Source organism: Schistocerca nitens, chromosome 5 (assembly GCF_023898315.1).
Source record: "Schistocerca nitens isolate TAMUIC-IGC-003100 chromosome 5, iqSchNite1.1, whole genome shotgun sequence".
Taxonomy (NCBI): Eukaryota; Metazoa; Arthropoda; class Insecta; order Orthoptera; family Acrididae; genus Schistocerca; species Schistocerca nitens.
Genome location: NC_064618.1, coordinates 282,443,997 through 282,461,407, shown reverse-complemented (window position 1 = coordinate 282,461,407; position 17,411 = coordinate 282,443,997). Strand labels below are relative to the sequence as shown.

Sequence of the window (17,411 nt, the reverse complement as noted above, 5' to 3'; positions counted from 1 at the left end):
CAATATATTTTCGGAGAAACAGATTTTAGATTGCAACTGATTAGTCTTGACTTTACGTTTTTAGATGTGATTCTCGGCAACGTATGGTGAATACAAATATGTTGCTGAAGAATTTTTCCTTTCTGAACTGTATCATGTTATGTTACATCTTTGAAATCAGTCTAGATGAATAATACGCCTTTCTCTCTTTCCAGCTCATACTCTATCCGTGGGGATACACTAGCGAATTGCCTGACGACTGGAAAACCCTGGTAAAGTCTCTTTTTGTACTCAACGCTCTCATTGAATCCTGTCTGTAATAGTATAGCTCAACGGCGCAAATCTCCTCAACTTCTAACTGAAAGCCGCTATCTGTCATCACAGGACGCCTTGGCAAGCAAAGCAAATGAAGCCCAGATAGCTGCTGGGGGTCCTAAGTACGGGGTCGGCAGCTCTACAAACGTCTTGTGTAAGTAATGATATAGTTTTTAGTAGTCTCATTAAACAGAAGTTACGAGTGGGACAATGTTCTATTCCACTTTTCATTTAGCTGTTTGTAGTACCAAAATTTAGCCATCGGGTTCGTGTTAGTCATTTTCCTCCCTGTCCCACTTATTTTTAGCTTTCGACTCTGAATCTTCGGAAGTACACTCATATGATTGAGAGACTCATTTTCTTGACTGTAAAATATAAAAACGGCATAAGTCTCTATTTTGCATGTCTATATAACTGTCATACTCATTTCATGACTACTTTCAGTTTTTCTTCCTGCGTGTATCGAGCGTTGGTAAGGAATTCGCGAAAACACGATGACCAAACTTCATAGAAGAAATAAGCAGTGTCTTTAAGTTTTCGTGGTTTACTACACATACTGTACTACTATTAACACTACTAGATAATTGCCGATGAGCATAACGTCCACATTCTGAACAATTACATCGAATGGATTGGTCGCCCAAATCACCCGACATGAATCCCATCGAACATTTATGCGACATAATCGAGAAGTCAGTTCATGCACAAAATCCTGCACTGGCAATATTTCCGTAGTTATGGACAGATATAGAGGAAGCCTGGCTCAATGTTTCAGTAAGGGACTCCCAACGACTTTTTGAGTCTACGCCACGTCAGTTGCGGCCTGAGCAAGGCATGTCATTACGAAGCATCCCATGACTTTTGTCATCTCAGCGTAATTTCGCAGGCTTTCCTGGCCGGAGTCAATGTCCATGAAAACTCTTCTGGGTTGTAGAGCGCATTATGTTGCGAAATGATGTGACAAAATTTCATCAGGTATGTTAGCGTACACACTAATGTGACTAAAGTCATGGGATGCCTCCTAATATCGTGTCGGACCTCCTCCTAACGAAAGTAGTGCAGCAACTCGACGTGGCATGGACTCAACGAGAGGCTGGAAGTCACCTACAGGAATACTGAGCCATGCTGCCTCTGCGAACGTGTAGGACTTTGTGACACGGAATGAACTCTCAGTTATGTCCCATAAATATTCGATGGGATTCATGTCGGGTGGTCTAGGTGGCCAAACCATTCGCTCGTATTGTCCAAAATGTTCTTCAAACCAGTTGCGAGTAGTTGTGGCCCAGTGACATGGCACTTTGTCACCCATAGAAATTCCATCCTTGTTTGGGAATATGAAGTCCACTAATGGCTGTGAATGTCTCCAACTGTTGCTGCTTCTGGATCACGTGGTCCCGGGTTCGATTCTCCGCCGGGTTGGGGATTTTCTCTGCCGGGGGACTGAGTGTTTGTGTTGTCCTCATCATTTCATCATCATCATCATTCGAGAGAGTGAGTGGTTTGGACTGTGTAAAAAAAATTTGACTGTGAAAAAATTGAGACTTTGTAGAACGCCCCACAAACCAAACATAATCATCATCGTCGTCTCCAACTGGACGAACATAACCATTTCTAGTCGATGATCAGTTTAGCTGGACCAGCGGACCCAGTCCATTCCGTGTAAAAACAGAATTATGGAGCCACCACCAGTTTGCATAGTGCTTTGTTGGCAACTTGGATCCATGGCTTCGTGGCGTCTGCGCCACACTAGAAATCTACCATCAGCTCTTATCAACTGAAATCGGGACTCATCCAGCAAAGACGCTGTGGGTGATGTCCTGTTAGCAAAGGGACTCGCGTTGTTCGACTGCTGCCACAGTCCATTAACGTCAAATTTCGCCGCACGTCCCTCATTGATTTCCGTGGTTATTTCACGAAGTGTTGCTTGTCTGTGAGCAGTGACAACTCTATAAAAACACCGCTGCTCTCGGTCGTTAAGCTAAGGCCGACGGCCGCTGCGTTGTCGGGGGTGACAGGTAATGCTCGAAATTTGGCATTCTCGGGGCACTCTCGACACTGTGGGTTTTGAATTATTGAACTCTCTAAAGATTTCCGAAATGGCGGCCAAAACGTTTTCACATGAATCACCTGAGTAACAAATGACTGCACCAATGCACTGCTCTTTTATACCTTATCGATGCGATACTACTGAGATCTGTATATGCGCATATCGCTATCCTATGACTTTGTCACCTCAGTGTGGTACTACTGGAGCAAAGCAACTTTAATTACACACATCAAAAAATGTTTTGCATCACCTCGGTTCCGAGAGTTCCGGAAACCTTACAGAAAATTAGAATAGAGATCAACATAAACATCATTTCCGCCCTTTTCATCGCTCATGAAAACCGCACATTGCATGTTGTGCCACAGCGAGACCTTCAGAGGCGGAGGTCCGGACTGCTGTACACACCGGTACCTCTAATACCCAGTATCACGTCCTATTTCATTGATGCATGCCCGTATTCGTCGTGGCATACTATCCACAAATTCATCAAGGCACTATTGGTCCACATTGTCCCATTCCTCAATGGCGATTCGGCGTAGGTTCCTCAGAGTGGTTGGTGGGTCACGTCTTACATAAACAGCCCTTTTCAATCTCTCCAAGGCATGTTCGATAGGGTTCATGTCTGGAGAATATGCTGGTCACTCTAGTCGAGTAATGTCGTCATCCTGAAGGAAGTGCACGATGGGGTGCTAATTGTCGTCCATGGAGAATGAGTCGCCAATATGATGCCGATGTCGTTGCACTATTGGTCGGAGGATGGCATTCACCTACCGTACAGCCGTTTCGGCACCTGCCATGACCACCAGCGGCGTACGTCGGCCCCGCATTATGCCACCCGAAAACATCAGGGAACCTGCACCATGCTGCACTCGCTGGACAGTGTGTCTAAGGCGTTCAGACTGACCGGGTTGCCACTATACACATCTCCGACGATTGTCTGGTTGAAGGCATGTGCGCCGCGCGGGATTTGCCGAGCGGTCTTAGGCGCTGCAGTCACGGACTGTGCGGCTGGTCCCGGCGGAGGTTCGAGTCCTCCCTATGGCATGGTGTGTGTGTGTTTGTCCTTAGGATAATTTACCTTACGTAATGTGTAAGCTTAGGGACTGATTACATTAGCAGTTAGGTCCCATAAGATTTCACAAACATTCGAACTTTTTTTTTATTTTATTTTATATGGAAGGCATGTGCGACACTCATAGGTGAAGAGAACGTGATGCCAATCCTGAGCGGTCCATTTCCATGTTGTTGGGCCAATCTGTACCGCGCTGCATGGACCTCGCCACGGACATCGGGAGTGAAGCTGCGCATCAAGCAGCCTATTGCGTAACAGGATGTCCTTTGGCTGGACGAAAAGCATTATTCAACATGGTGGTGTTGGTGTTATGGTTACTCTTAGCCATAATCAATAGGTAGCGGTCATCCACTGCAGCAGTAGCCCTTGGGCGGCCTGAGCGAGGCATGTCATCGACACTTCCTGTCTCTCTTATCTCCTCCGAACAACATCGCTTTGGTTCACTCCGAGACGCCTGGACACATCCCTTGTTGAGAGCCCTTCCTGGCACAAAGTAAAAAGATCGAACCGCGGTATTGACCGTCTACGCATGGTTGAACTACATACAACACGAGTCGTGTACCTCCTTCCTGGTGGAATGACTAGAACGGATCGGCTGTCGGACCCCCTCCGCTTCATAAGCGCTGCCCATGCATGGTTGTTCACATCTTTGGGTGGGTTTAATGACATCTCTTAACAGTCAAAGGGACTGTGTCTGTGATGCAGTATCCACAGTCAACGTCTGTCTTCAGGAGTTCTGGCAACCGGGTGATGCAAAACTTTTTTTAATGTGTGTAGCATTCTGTATTCGTTCCTGACCCCATAATTCCTTAACACAGCGTAAATAAAATTCGTTTTATAGCTATGTGTCAGGAACAGAGCAGAAAGGAGCTGATGTTCTTTTTTTTTCTTCTTCCAGTTCTTATGCCGGGACCGGCATAGTAGCAGGTGGCCGTATGCCCTACCTCCAGCTATTACACGCCGCTGGCCGTCCAAACCGCATCAGCTATACCGCCGGCAGAAAATTATGTGTACCCCGATTGCCTGCTTGTAGCGTTATCCACGTGAAAGTGTCAGACGTTTTCGAAGTATTTGCAAATCGTGTAATTGAGGTGAGACGGGGGTAACAGCCCGATATTCACCTAGTCCTAAAAACCACATCCACTGTGGCAGGCATACCATCTCTCGTCGCAAATGCGCCGAGAGAGAGGCAGAACCACACTGGCGGTGATTAATGTGCTGTCATGAGATGGAGAGATGACTCTGAGCAGCTGCAGCGAGTACATCGCTGATGTTTCAAGCTCCAGTGTTGAGACTGAAAGAGAGCTGAGAAGGCGTGCTCGTGCAGCTTGGGTGACGGAAGACGAGCCGGACGAGGGAAAATCGGCTCACTGAAAAGGCCGTCAGTAGTGGTTCACCGATCTTGCTGATTGATCCCATAAGAGAGAAGATAATCGTATGCTTGTTCCTCCTCTGTATATTCAGTGCAGAGACACAGAGTGTACAGAATCCTGTGACGAGATGGTCGAATTAGGTGTTGAGTCCATTGACTCGGACGCCGGAATCCAGTTACAGGCAACGAGCGTGTCTGACTCCATGTCAAGGACTCTCTACCCCGAGACATGGACCGTGAACCCCAGTGCTTCAACTGGCAAGGTGTGGACCAAGTGGTTAAGTAATGTTGCAACACCGCGAGGCACGCGAAGTGCTCAGGTGAGTATGACGGCTGCACCTGCAGCAGAGACAAAGAAGAAACTCCGATGTGCACCTGCTGTGTTGTTGGGTCCCATGTTGCCAACTGGTCAGGTTGCCAGGTTTTGTCAGACCACAGCTACATGTCAGGATGATGGCCCCAGCCGCAAACTAACAACGGCAAATTGGGAGATGAAGCCAGCTAGCTGATTCAAACCTGATTCAGCAGAGAGGAAAACCAGCTGCAGTTCCACTGCCCACGAAGGGCCAAACCAAGTGGTAGCAGGGACTGGCCACAAGCGGAAAGTCGGAAAACGCAGCCCGACCCAGAGAAGATGCAAATGGGGAACGATGACACATACACCACACAATGCGTTGCCACTGATTAGGCAACTGTGGCCTAAGCCTTCAAGGCGGCAGAGAGGGCTGAATTCAGAGCCATGCCTCCACCGCTGGCTACTTCACAGAGCAGAAGGAGGGGCAGGTCATCACTGACCAGGAGACACCTGCCATCACCTTCATCACTGAACAAATTGGACCAAACGAGAAGACGCCAGACACCACAGTCGCCCTTTCCTGGGTTGCTAAGACAACATCCAAAACCCAGCGGAGGCAGTGTGGTGAGATGGACGAGATTTGAGGCAGCATACTTTCGCATATGGAATAGTCACTTGATGTGCCGTCTCACAGGGAGTCTAAGCTACGCCATCAGATCTCCCCCAACACTCGGCCACCTGCTTAGAAGATAGGTGGGCACACATTGTGAAGCAGCACATGTAGGCGACGTAGAAGGAGAAACTTCAACCAACATCAGTCTCTTGTTGTGTCCAGTCACTATTGTGGCAGGGAGGTCATCACAGAAGTGTATGACACTTCTGCATCGATTGAGACTAGTATCTAGCAGCTGCGTGGTAACAGTATCCTTCCCTTGCTTGATGTATCACAAATGGCGAACAGGTACGTGAACATCCCTTACTACCTATGCTGATTGTCACAGAGGATTCTTTTCCCATTACACTCTTCCTGGAACCTTTCGCTACTCTGCCCTTAACCCATTATTTACTCAAACGTTTCTATCTACTATCTCCCAAAGTCCCCGAATTATTGGGTAAATTTACTCAAACACAGATCTTGTGACTCCTTGATTGAAATACTAACTCATTGCAGAGGTGGCAGCAGAACATTTTGTGATAGTCAACATGCTAGTGCGAGAATGGAGGGGAGCACTCTTGAAATACGAATGATTAAAGTCAAAGTAAGTGTCACCCGAAAAATGATTCTTCATATATTTTTATTCTCCTTTCTTTTCAGAATTCTAAAATACACAAGGTTTTTCACAAGTACCTCTGGAGAGCAGCACGAAAATTACAAGATATACAGAAAAATGGACATAGCATGGCTCCAAGATTCGATTCATAATGAACACTGCCGAGTACTTGCACGAGTAGCAGACGTATTTGATTAGGTAGACATAACCACTCTGCAAAGCTTAAGGCCGAGATAGACGAAGTAATATGACATAGTTAATAACTCGATGGAAATGAATAAAAATGCGGGAACCTACTGTCATAGGTATCTCAGTCGTGCACAGAAAGCTGGACGTCACGTGACGCGAGATCAGCATGACTGTAATGCCAAGTGGTGCTGGCCCCATAACACGAGGCAGCTGAAGGAATGGGAAAAGGCAGCAAGCAGCTATGGTCAACTGTGCTGGTCTTATTTAAAACAAGGCCTGGAGACAATATTTGGATGACTTCTCAATAGGAAAAACTATCGGGAAACTGGAAGAAGGACGAAGAGTATCGAATGTAGGCCAGGAGTTTCGTATTAGCCACAGCATTGTTCTGTAAGCATAGAGAGCATTCTGAACAACCAGCACTGCTACCCGTTGGAGAGGAGGTCAACTACAGCAGCAGATGACTGATACATTGTGCAGCACACGAGAAGGGAGACACCTCAAACAGCTGGTGCAGTTGCAAACATATTTAACAGGACTGAAATGCAGGAAATCACGCCCACAGTGGCACGGCGACTGCCCATCGACCAGTACGTTGTGTTGCGTTGATACCCGCACGTCGGAGGAACATTTTGTGATGGTGCCACGAACATAGGGACTAGATCAAAGGAAAGTGGGTCGCACGCTTTTCTCGGATGAGGACAGTTTCACTGACAGCAGTGAATCGGGTATGGGAGGTGGGAAAACGTAATGCACCCAGGAATATTGTCGAACGTAGTCGTTTTAGTGTTACATGTGTTACGGTGTGGGAAGGTATAACTTTCAGGCCCATCTGAGCTTCCAATATTTGAACAAGGTGTGCTAACCCGTCAGCGTTATTGCGACGGCTTACACCTTCAATATGTACATTTTTTGAGGGTTGCATTCGTCCCTGACTTCATTTTTACGGGTGGCAATGTGCGATGGCATTTAACAGCGCAGGTGGACCAGCTCTGGAACGAGGGGACATTCGGTGGATTGACTGGCCTGCCCATTAACCGTTCCTAAATCCCATAGGGCATGTGTGGGATGTTGCTGGGAGACGTATTGACCGCACAGCAGTTCTCAGTCGCACTGGCGGAGGTGTGGAATGCCCTACCATAAGAACCCGTTACTATCATTGAGGCCAGGATGGGAGCACGTTGCAGAGCATACACTGCCGACCGTGATGGTCACACACCCAATTAAGAACCATGTCGTGCCTTTTGTAATAACCAGGGAATCACAGTGACTTCAGTGTACTCATTGTCTTTGAAGAAAAGTGTCATTACTGTTCGTCTCATTGCATATTTCTCTCAGTTACACTCTGTATTAAACTGTAGCAGTTCTTTCTAAATATTGTCCAATTTTCATCGAGCTGTGTCACTTGTCAGTGACACATCATGCGAAAGTTACTTTCTCCCTTAAGTTGTGCACACCAGCGTCGCATTGAATTAGTTCGCGCCTGCAGACAGACAACCCAGTGAACAGAATTGCAAAACGGACTGCTGATGCTCTTTCCCGGGCAGTTCATATCAGTGACTTGAATGAATAGCACGCATCTATCGACGTTTGTCACGTTACAAACTGTGCAAACACTGAGGACCTGTCAAGTGCGTTAAAAATTTGGAGAGGTGCTCTATCCACTGATGTCTCTCTGTTTCCTATATGTCTTGTAACTTCTACACAACCGTTTTCTGAAAGCCTGAAGGTACTTAAGAATAACCTTGTGTAGTTTTGGAGCTCCTCTTGGATACAAATATCAGAATTCTGCTTCTGCAGAAGGTGCAGTATAATGTTGGTAACGTAGTTGTATGTGTGTCAGTTCCGACACTAATCTGGAACCGTTGTAAATATTTGGTCAAACTAGGTACGCGTGATTTTATCATTGTATTAGCTAGCACCAGGATTAAAAAATAAGCCGGTCGAAACAGCTGTAGCACACTGAAGGGTCGGAACGTGAGAGTGAAGGGGTGAGGTGAAAGAGTAATAAGGAACCCCTAGAGATATTTCCACCAAAAAAGTTGTGTGACGCAGCCACAGCCCTAATGCATCTCGAGATGGTGATGAGGGTTCGAAGGGGATGACACGTGAAACTAAACATAACTCTGGAAAGGCTAAAGAATTTTTAACCAGCCATATTACTCTCTGAACTAAACTACGGAGGAAATATACTGCATACGAGGAGATGCAGTGCTCATGGCTTCACTTACGTAAAACAAGTGTTGTATTTTGACCATATCCAGTCCTTCGAAGACGGTCAGAGCCCGAAACTTGCACAGAGAAGTACGTCAGTGAGAAGTGTTCGTGGCGAAGATGGGACAACTGTGTTGTATAACAATAAATTACATCATCACAACACCGCCAGTGTTGGGAGAAGCGTTCTATAGGGGATGACATATAAAACTAAGTGTAACTATGTGAAGGCTAGAGGAACCTCATATGCACTTGATAAATATGTAACTTATAATCTGGAAAAATAAATTATGAGGATGAGACCCCCACTATATTTTAAGGGTGTTACCTAAGGTGAGATTTCCACAGCTCCTCGAGAATTTTCTGTCAATAGCCAAACAGCAACGAGATTCCATTTGAACAGAAGGGAAAGTCACTGATATGAGTAGTTCTGGGATCGCTAGGCTGATTAGTAATAGTCTCCGCGACAGTCAAGTCGAAATTTCGATGAATAGAAAGGATGGAAGACTTCTGAACTTTCTAGAACTATTTAGGCTTACATACTAGAAGCGTCAGACAACTGCCTCGAGTAAATTGCTCGACAGCCCGAATGGGAAAGAAATATTTTAAACCTCCTGACTGCAAAACAGGTATAATCTTTTCAAGAGGGCCACAAAGGAGGGAGCAGTTGTGACTACGGTGATATTTCAAGAACTACGAAGCCAAAAACGTGGTATAGAAAGCTGGAAAAGTATTTATGTTTGTCAGAACTGAAAGTCAGTAATAACTTACTTAAACGACCAACTAAGAACGTTTAGTTCAGAGTCGACAAACTACTGCACACTTTGTACAAAAGGAGAATGCAGGGAAACTGATCCAAGAGACTTTGTGGCAGTTTGTGTTTGTGTGAAACCTATAATAATTTCCACAGTCATTTACAGGCGAAAGATTAATCGGGAAATTCTAGAAACTTCTAACCTTACGTAGTCAATGAACGGATCTTATCCAACATTTTGTCTGGCGTTGAAATTGAAGGCAACCGACAAAAAAAAAGGAGATTAAATTTTGAATTTAAAAATTTATTGGCGAGTTGGGATAATACCACACCAGTGATTGGCCGCAGCACCTATTCACAAATAAGAGATATCGAAACAAGCATTGTCGATATCGTAAACATTCACAACTACTTAAAGCAGTCAAGGCGCGACCCCTTAACGGAGTTCCTAATAGATTTTGCGATGAATACGCTACAGATTAGCCCCATTAAGCGCTCATATTTGTCGAGCTTATATTTATCGGGTAGCCCCTCTTGACTTGAAAACAGAGTTGGGTACTCTCTTCAGAAAAAGCTAAAGCACCGTAACCATGAAATTACAGACCACACACGCTGAAGTCTGATGTCAAATACCACCAGTTGAGTAAAAGCATATTTTGTCAAAAAATCATCATGGATTCAGGAAAAAGTAATTGAGTGAAACACCGTTTGCTTTATTCAAACATGGTATCTTACAAACCGTAGATTCAGTTGAGAATGGAGATTTCGTGTTCATGTTGTTGTTGTGGTCTTCAGTCCTGAGACTCGTTTGATGCAGGTCTCCATGCTACTCTATCCTGTGCAAGCTGCTTCATCTCCCAGTACCTACTGCAGCCTACATCCTTCTGAATCTGCTTAGTGTATTCATCTCTTGGTCTGCCTCTACGATTTTTACCCTCCACGCTGCCCACCAAAGCTAAATTTGTGATTCTTAGATCCCTCAGAAGATGTCCTACCAACCGGTCCCTTCTTCTTGTCAAGTAGTGCCACAAACTCCTCTTCTCCCCAATTCTATTCAATACCTCCTCATTAGTTATGTGATCTACCCATCTAATCTTCAGCATTCTTCTGTAGCACCACATTTCGAAAGCTTCTATTCTCGTCTTGTCCACACTAGTTATCGTCCATGTTTCACTTCAATACATGGCTACACTCCATACAATTACTTTCAGAAACGACTTCCTGACACTTAAATCAATACTCGATGTTAACAAATTTCTCTTCTTCAGAAACGCTTTCCTTGCCATTGCCAGTCTACATTTTATATTCTCTGTACTTCGACCATCATCAGTTATTTTGCTCCCCAAATAGCAAAACTCCTTTACTACTTTAAGTGTCTCATTTCCTCAGCATCACCCGACTTAATTCGACTACATTCCATTATCCTCGTTTAGCTTTTGTTGATGTTCATCTTATATCCTCCTTTCAAGACACTGTCCATTCCGTTCAACTGCTCTTCCAAGTCCTTTGCTGTCTCTGAGAGAATTACAATGTCATCGGCATACCTTAAAGTTTTTATTTCTACTCCATTGATTTTAAAACCTACTCCGAACTTTTCTTTTGTTCCCTTCATTGCTGCTCAATATACAGACTGAATAACGTCTGGGAGATGCTACAACCCTGTCTCACTCTCTTCCCAACCACTGCTTCCCTTTCATGTCCCTAGACCCTTATAACTGCCATCTGGTTTCTCTACAAGTTGTAAATAGCCTTTCGCTCCCTGTATTTTACCCCTGCGACCTTCAGAATTTGAAAGAGAGTATTCCAGTCAACATTGTCAAAAGCTTTCTCTAAGTCTACAAATGCCAGAAACCTAGGTTTGCCTTTTCTTAATCTAGGTTCTAAGATAAGTCGTAGGGTCAGTATTCCCTCAAGTGTTCCAATATTTCTACTGAATCCAAACTGATTTTCCCCGAGGTCGGCTTCTACCAGTTTCTCCATTCGTCTGTAAAGAATTCGCGTTTGTATTTTGCAGCTGTGACTTATTAAAGTGATGGTTCTGTAGTTTTCACATCTGTCAACGCCTGCTTTCTTTGGGATTGGAATTATTATATTCTTCTTGAAGTCTGAGGGTATTTCGCCTGTTTCATACGTCTTGCTCACCAGATGGAAGAGTTTTGTTAGGACTGGCTCTCCAAAGGCTGTCAGTAGTTCTAATGGAATTTTGTCTACTCCCAGGGCCTTGTTTCGACTTTGGTCTTTCAGTGCTCTGTCCAGATCTTCGTGCAGTATCATATCGCCCATTTCATCTTCACCTACATCCTCTTCCATTTCCATAATAATGTCCTCAAGTACCTCGCCCTTGTATAGACCCTCTATATACTCCTTCCACCTTTCTGCTTTCCCTTCTTTGCTTAGAACTGGGTTTCCATCTGAGCTCTTGATGTTCATACAAGTTGTTCTCTTTTCTCCAAAGGCCTCTTTAATTTCCTTGTAGGCAGTATATCCCTAGTGAGATATGCCTCTACATCCTTACATTTATCCTCTAGCCATCCCTGCTTAGCCATTTTGCACTTCCTGTCGATCTCATTTTTGAGACGTTTGAATTCCTTTTTGCCTGCTTCATTTACTGCATTTTTATATTTTCCCCTTTCATCAATTAAATTCAATATTCCTTCTGTTACCCAAGGATGTCTACTAGCCCTCGTCTTTTTACCTACTTCATCCTCTGTTGCCTTCACTGCTTCAACCCTCAGAGCTACCTACTCTTCTTCTACTGTATTTATTTCCCCCATTCGTGACAATTGTTCCCTTATTCTCTCCCTGAAAATCTGTACAACCACTGGTTCTTTCAGTTTATCCATGTCCCATCTCCTTAAATTCTCACCTTTTTGCAGTTTCTTCATTTTTAATCTACATTTCATAACCAATAGATTGTGGTCAGAGTCCACATCTGCCCCTGGAAATGTCTTACAATTTAAAACCTGGTTTCTAAATCTCTGTCGTACCATTATACTGTATAATCTATCTACTCATATATCTATTCATAAAATTCCGAAAGGCGTCAGGCGTTCGATACTGTACCACATCATCTAGTAACAATCAAACTACGATATAGTTAAATCTCTTCTCAGATATACGGCAGCTGGATGAATTTTGCACTAATAGAACACAACACGTCGAACAGGATGAAGAATGTTCAGTAGAAAAATGGCTCTGAGCACTATGGGACTTAACATCTGAGGTCATCAGTCCCCTACAACTCAGAACTACTTAAACCTAACTAACCTAAGGACATCGCACACATCCATACCCGAGGCAGGATTCGAAACTGCAAGCGTAGCGGTCGCGCGGTTCCAGACTGTAGCGCCTAGAACCGCTCGGCCACCTCGGTCGGCTGTTCAGTAGCAGTTAAATTGGTTTGGCAATGGACGTGTAGTGGGCCGGTTGATGTTCTCAAAATACACTATCCGACGAAAAGTATCCAGATAGCTATTATTGAACATCAATGTCGGGTGAGTTCAGACTTCATCTTTTTTACGGCTTGCTCTCTGCTGGGGACACTTTGAATGAGATTTTTGAATGTCTGTGGAGGAGTGGTAGTTTATTGTTCCTCAAGAGCCGAAACGAGAAAAGGTATTGATGTTGGACGCTGTGGTCTACAGCGAAGTCAACGTTCTAAATCATCCCACGGGTGATTCATTACGTTTAGGTTGGCACTATGGGCAGGGCAGTCTATTTCACGAATGTGCGCAAACCATTGCCTCACAGATGGTGCTTTATGACAGGGTGTAAAGTCATGCTGATACAAACTATGATCGTCTCCGAAGTGTTCCTCTACGGTACACAATTCTGTAAAATGTATTCATGTCCTTTCTTAATCTCAACGAGAGGATCGCATCCTGACCACCAGTAGTAACCCTCACACCGTAAGACCGTCTCGTCGTTACGTAACTGTTGGCAGTACAAATGATGGAAAGTACCATTCCCCAGACATTCGCCAAACCCAAGCCCTTCCATCGGATTGCTAGAGGGTATAGCGTAATACATCACCCCAAATCAGTCGTTTCCAATGATCCACTGGTCCAGTGCCATCCCTCATCAGACCTCCTGAAGCGTCGCTTAGCACTGACTGCAAAGATGTGTGGCTTTTTAACTCTGCTAACTGGACCCCTGGTAGTACATCGTGAAACTTCCCCTTAGAAAAATTATACATGACTGTGCTTAAACTGACACACAATATTTTTTAGCGCAACGCAATCTGACTTTCAAAAATCTCTACAAAAGAATGGCCGTGACTAACATTAACCTATACCTTTCACAAATCACTTACCTCACCAAAATCTTCGTTACTCGAACTACTGCAATACAGCGAGCGCCACTACTGCCAGCTAAATAAAAGATTCAAACTACTGAAGGCACTAACTACTGATAGGCATAGTTAGCAAATGAAAGATTTTGATAGAGAACAAACAATGTATTTACCTTAGTAGTCATAATATATATAGCAGTTCATGACATCCAGTCTTACAAATTTCAAAACTCCGCCATCTCTCTCCCCACATCCACCACTGCTGGCGGCTCACCTCCAACTGCGCAACGCTACGCGCTGTTCACATCCAGCTGCCGCTGCCGAACACTACAATGGCAGACAACACTGCAAACTAGCCACAGACTGCACACAGCACAGCCAGTGATTTTCATACAGAGCGCTACGTGGCGTTACCAATATAAGAACCTAAACAGCCTACTTACAATCGGAATTGGCGAATGATACCTTAGGCTGATTTCGTATGTTTTTTTTTTACAACCACCCTTCGCTGTGCTCGATGGCCCCTGTCAATTAGTACATGAGGGTTATCTGGTCTTTGTTTAGCTGTGTGTGTTCTTATGCGTTTCCACTTCACAATCACATCGACAACAATCGGGAAACTTTGGAAGGGTTGAAAGGTCTCGGATGAGTTTGTTACTCAGGTGACATCTAATGTTGAGCCCACATTCGAAGTCGATGAGGTCTCCTGACGGAGTCATGCTGCTATTACTGCTTCTAATGTCGGTATTTTCCTAAGAATTATAAAAAAATTATGCGCGCAACTAATTTCTTCTAGACACTTTCAAGAAAACGTTCGACAAAATTTAATGTATTATGTGCATTATTCTCTTGTCAAATGCATGAGTCACCAGGTCGAGATACTCTGTTATATTCAGTAATAAAAATTTCTTCATTGGATATGTAAATACACATTGTTCCATATTTCATACCTCCGTACCTCGTGCTCTTTCTGCAGACGCTGCGGCCGGCGGCAGTGATGACTGGGTCAAGAGTGTTGCCGGAGTAGCCCTCTGCTACACCATCGAATTTCCCGGTGGAGGTAGCATGGGTTTCTTCCCTCCAGCATCAGACATCCTGAAAATAGTGACGCCATTCTTCGAAGCCGTGCGCGTCTATGGGAAATATGTTGCTGATAACTATGGATAAAAAGAAATACCACTAACTGATCATTTGCACATGATACACGTATTGCTTGAATAAACAGAGAATACTTTATAAGTTTTCTGATTATTAGTGCAAAGATGAATAATAAACCTATTGTAAACTTCATTCCCACTCTTGAAATGTAATATGCTTTTCCAGCAATGCATCATAAGTAACAGAATTAGAAATACTCGTTTCTAAGAAAAAATGTCACGTTCGAGTATTCACGTAAACTGTGTTTACTTCAATGTTTTCATTGAGTGAACAGGTTACATTTAGACACATCATGTATTAGAATCGATTATTAAGATCCAGTTCCCATGGCGGCATCCGCCTCGGTAACTGTGCGATCAGAATGGCGGATTGCTGACCGAAGGGGCCCGCCATCGATTGCTGGCCAGGCCGGTGATTTGTCTCCGCTCAAGGACCTGGTGGTAAGTCGTCCTGAAGTTCGTATCATCATAAACGACATTCCTCTACTGAGATGGCTGTATGGTCACATCCTGAAAGTCATTAATTTAAAAAAAAAATACTACTATGACCATGCTGAACAGTGAAGTAGGATACATTTTCGTGTCTGACCTGATCCTAGAGGTAATCACAAGTGGATTAAAATTAATAGAACTTCATTGAATTATTCCATTCGTCATGATTTTCTCTACTATTTTCGAAGGAGAACTTTCTTTCCTTACCCAAAGTTGTTCTATATTTCATTTGCTATTAAATATCTCTATACCTTATGCTGTGTCTACAGACGCTGCGGTCGCTGGTTTTCTTATTTTATTTAATTAATTTATTTCAAATAGAAATTCGATACCTGTATTTCATTAAAAGTGTAGATAAGGAACTTGTATTTCCAGAACAATACTTTATCAACTACAGACTACGCAATACAATTTTCCATAAAAATGTTGGAGAAGACCATAAAAAATATACCGAAGCAGAATGAAATATATTCTGGTGTCCAAAATTAAGGCAATAAACGGAAATTTTGCAGAGTTGCGTTTGTTTTGCACAAGTGAAAGTAAAGTTAAAAAAAAGAACAACTGCAACTGCAACAGGCATATCGGCAGACAAAAATGTTCTTTCCCAACTTAACAGATTTGCATACACATTCTGACAACTGGTTAACCTGCTTAGTATGGCGTGTGGCCACCTCTGGCAGCAATACAGACCTGACAACGATGGGGTATGCTGTGAATGAAGTCGTCAGTCTCATGCTGAGGCAATAACGCCCACACCTCCTGCAGAGCTGCTCGCAAGTCTTGGAGACTGGTTGGTAGATGCTGACGCGATGCAGTCCGTCTCTCTAGTGCAGCCCAGAAATGCTCCACGGGATTGAAATCGGGACAGCGGGCAAGTTACACCACGTGTGCAGAAATGTGTGTGAATTCCTAAGGGACCAAACTACTGAGGTCGTCGGTCCCTAGACTTACCCACTACTTAAACTAACTTATGCTAAGAACAACACACACACCCATGCCCGAGGGCGGACTCGAACCTCCGGCGGGAGGGGCCGTGCAATCCGTGACATGGCGCCTCGAACCGCGCGGCCACTCCACGCGGCCTTTCGTGCAGTATCTTCCGTTTCCAAGAAATCATCGATCACCGACACTCTCTGAGGTCGAACATTATCGTCCATCAATTCGAAGTCTGGGCCCACAGCACCTCGCAAAAACCGCACACGTGTTCCCAAGATCTCGTCACGATACCTAGCAGCAGTTAAACCTTGCTGATTCACCCATTCAATTTCATGAAGAGGTATTAGAGTGATCAACATGATTCCTCCTCACACAATTAGTCATTCTCCTCGATATCGCTCTCCTTCTACAATGTTTGGGTCCAGAGATCGTGTTCAAGTTCCCTCCAGCCGTGAATCAGCTGAAAATCACTCTCCAAACCAAATCGGGACTCCTCGTGAAAAGGACATTGGCCTACTCTTCGAAAGTCCAGGTGGCACACTGACGACTCCATTCTAGACGTTGCATCCTGTGGAGACGCGTCAGAGTTACACATACAGCAGGTCTCTGACAATAAAGGCTACTCTACCGAAGCCTTCTGTACATCGTCTGTTTCTATACAACACGTCCAGTGAATTCTGCGAGGTCATATGCCAGTTTCTGTGCAGCATTAAGGTGGTACCATAGTTTCCTTAGTGCCAAATAACGGTCCTCTCTTTCTGATGTCACACGAGGTCGGCCCTGCCCTGGTCTTCGGGACACAGTCTCTACAAACTGTCGCCACATCCGAGAAACAACAGAATGATTCACATTAAGCCATCGGGCCACATCAGTTTACGACTGTTCGGCTTCCATTCTTCCTACGATCCTCCGCCGCAGGAAATCTGGTAGGCGTCTTCTCTGCGCCATACTGCAGCGTCGTTGACTGTGTACACGCCGACTGTTTGTGTGGGACTACCCGGCAAACACTATCCCGTTTGATAACTGT

General features: G+C 44.5%; 1 protein-coding gene across 1 annotated transcript in view; it reads left to right on the top strand.

Annotated features, from left to right (window-relative positions):
- Positions 1-14,966, top strand: part of LOC126260392 (carboxypeptidase B-like) — a 131,779-nt gene extending 116,813 nt beyond the window's left edge. The window contains exons 6-8 of the mRNA XM_049957720.1: positions 195-251; positions 364-448; positions 14,776-14,966. Coding sequence (XP_049813677.1) covers positions 195-251; positions 364-448; positions 14,776-14,966 — 333 coding nt within the window. The remainder of the gene's footprint in view (positions 1-194; positions 252-363; positions 449-14,775) is intronic.
- Positions 14,967-17,411: the final 2,445 nt, after the last annotated feature.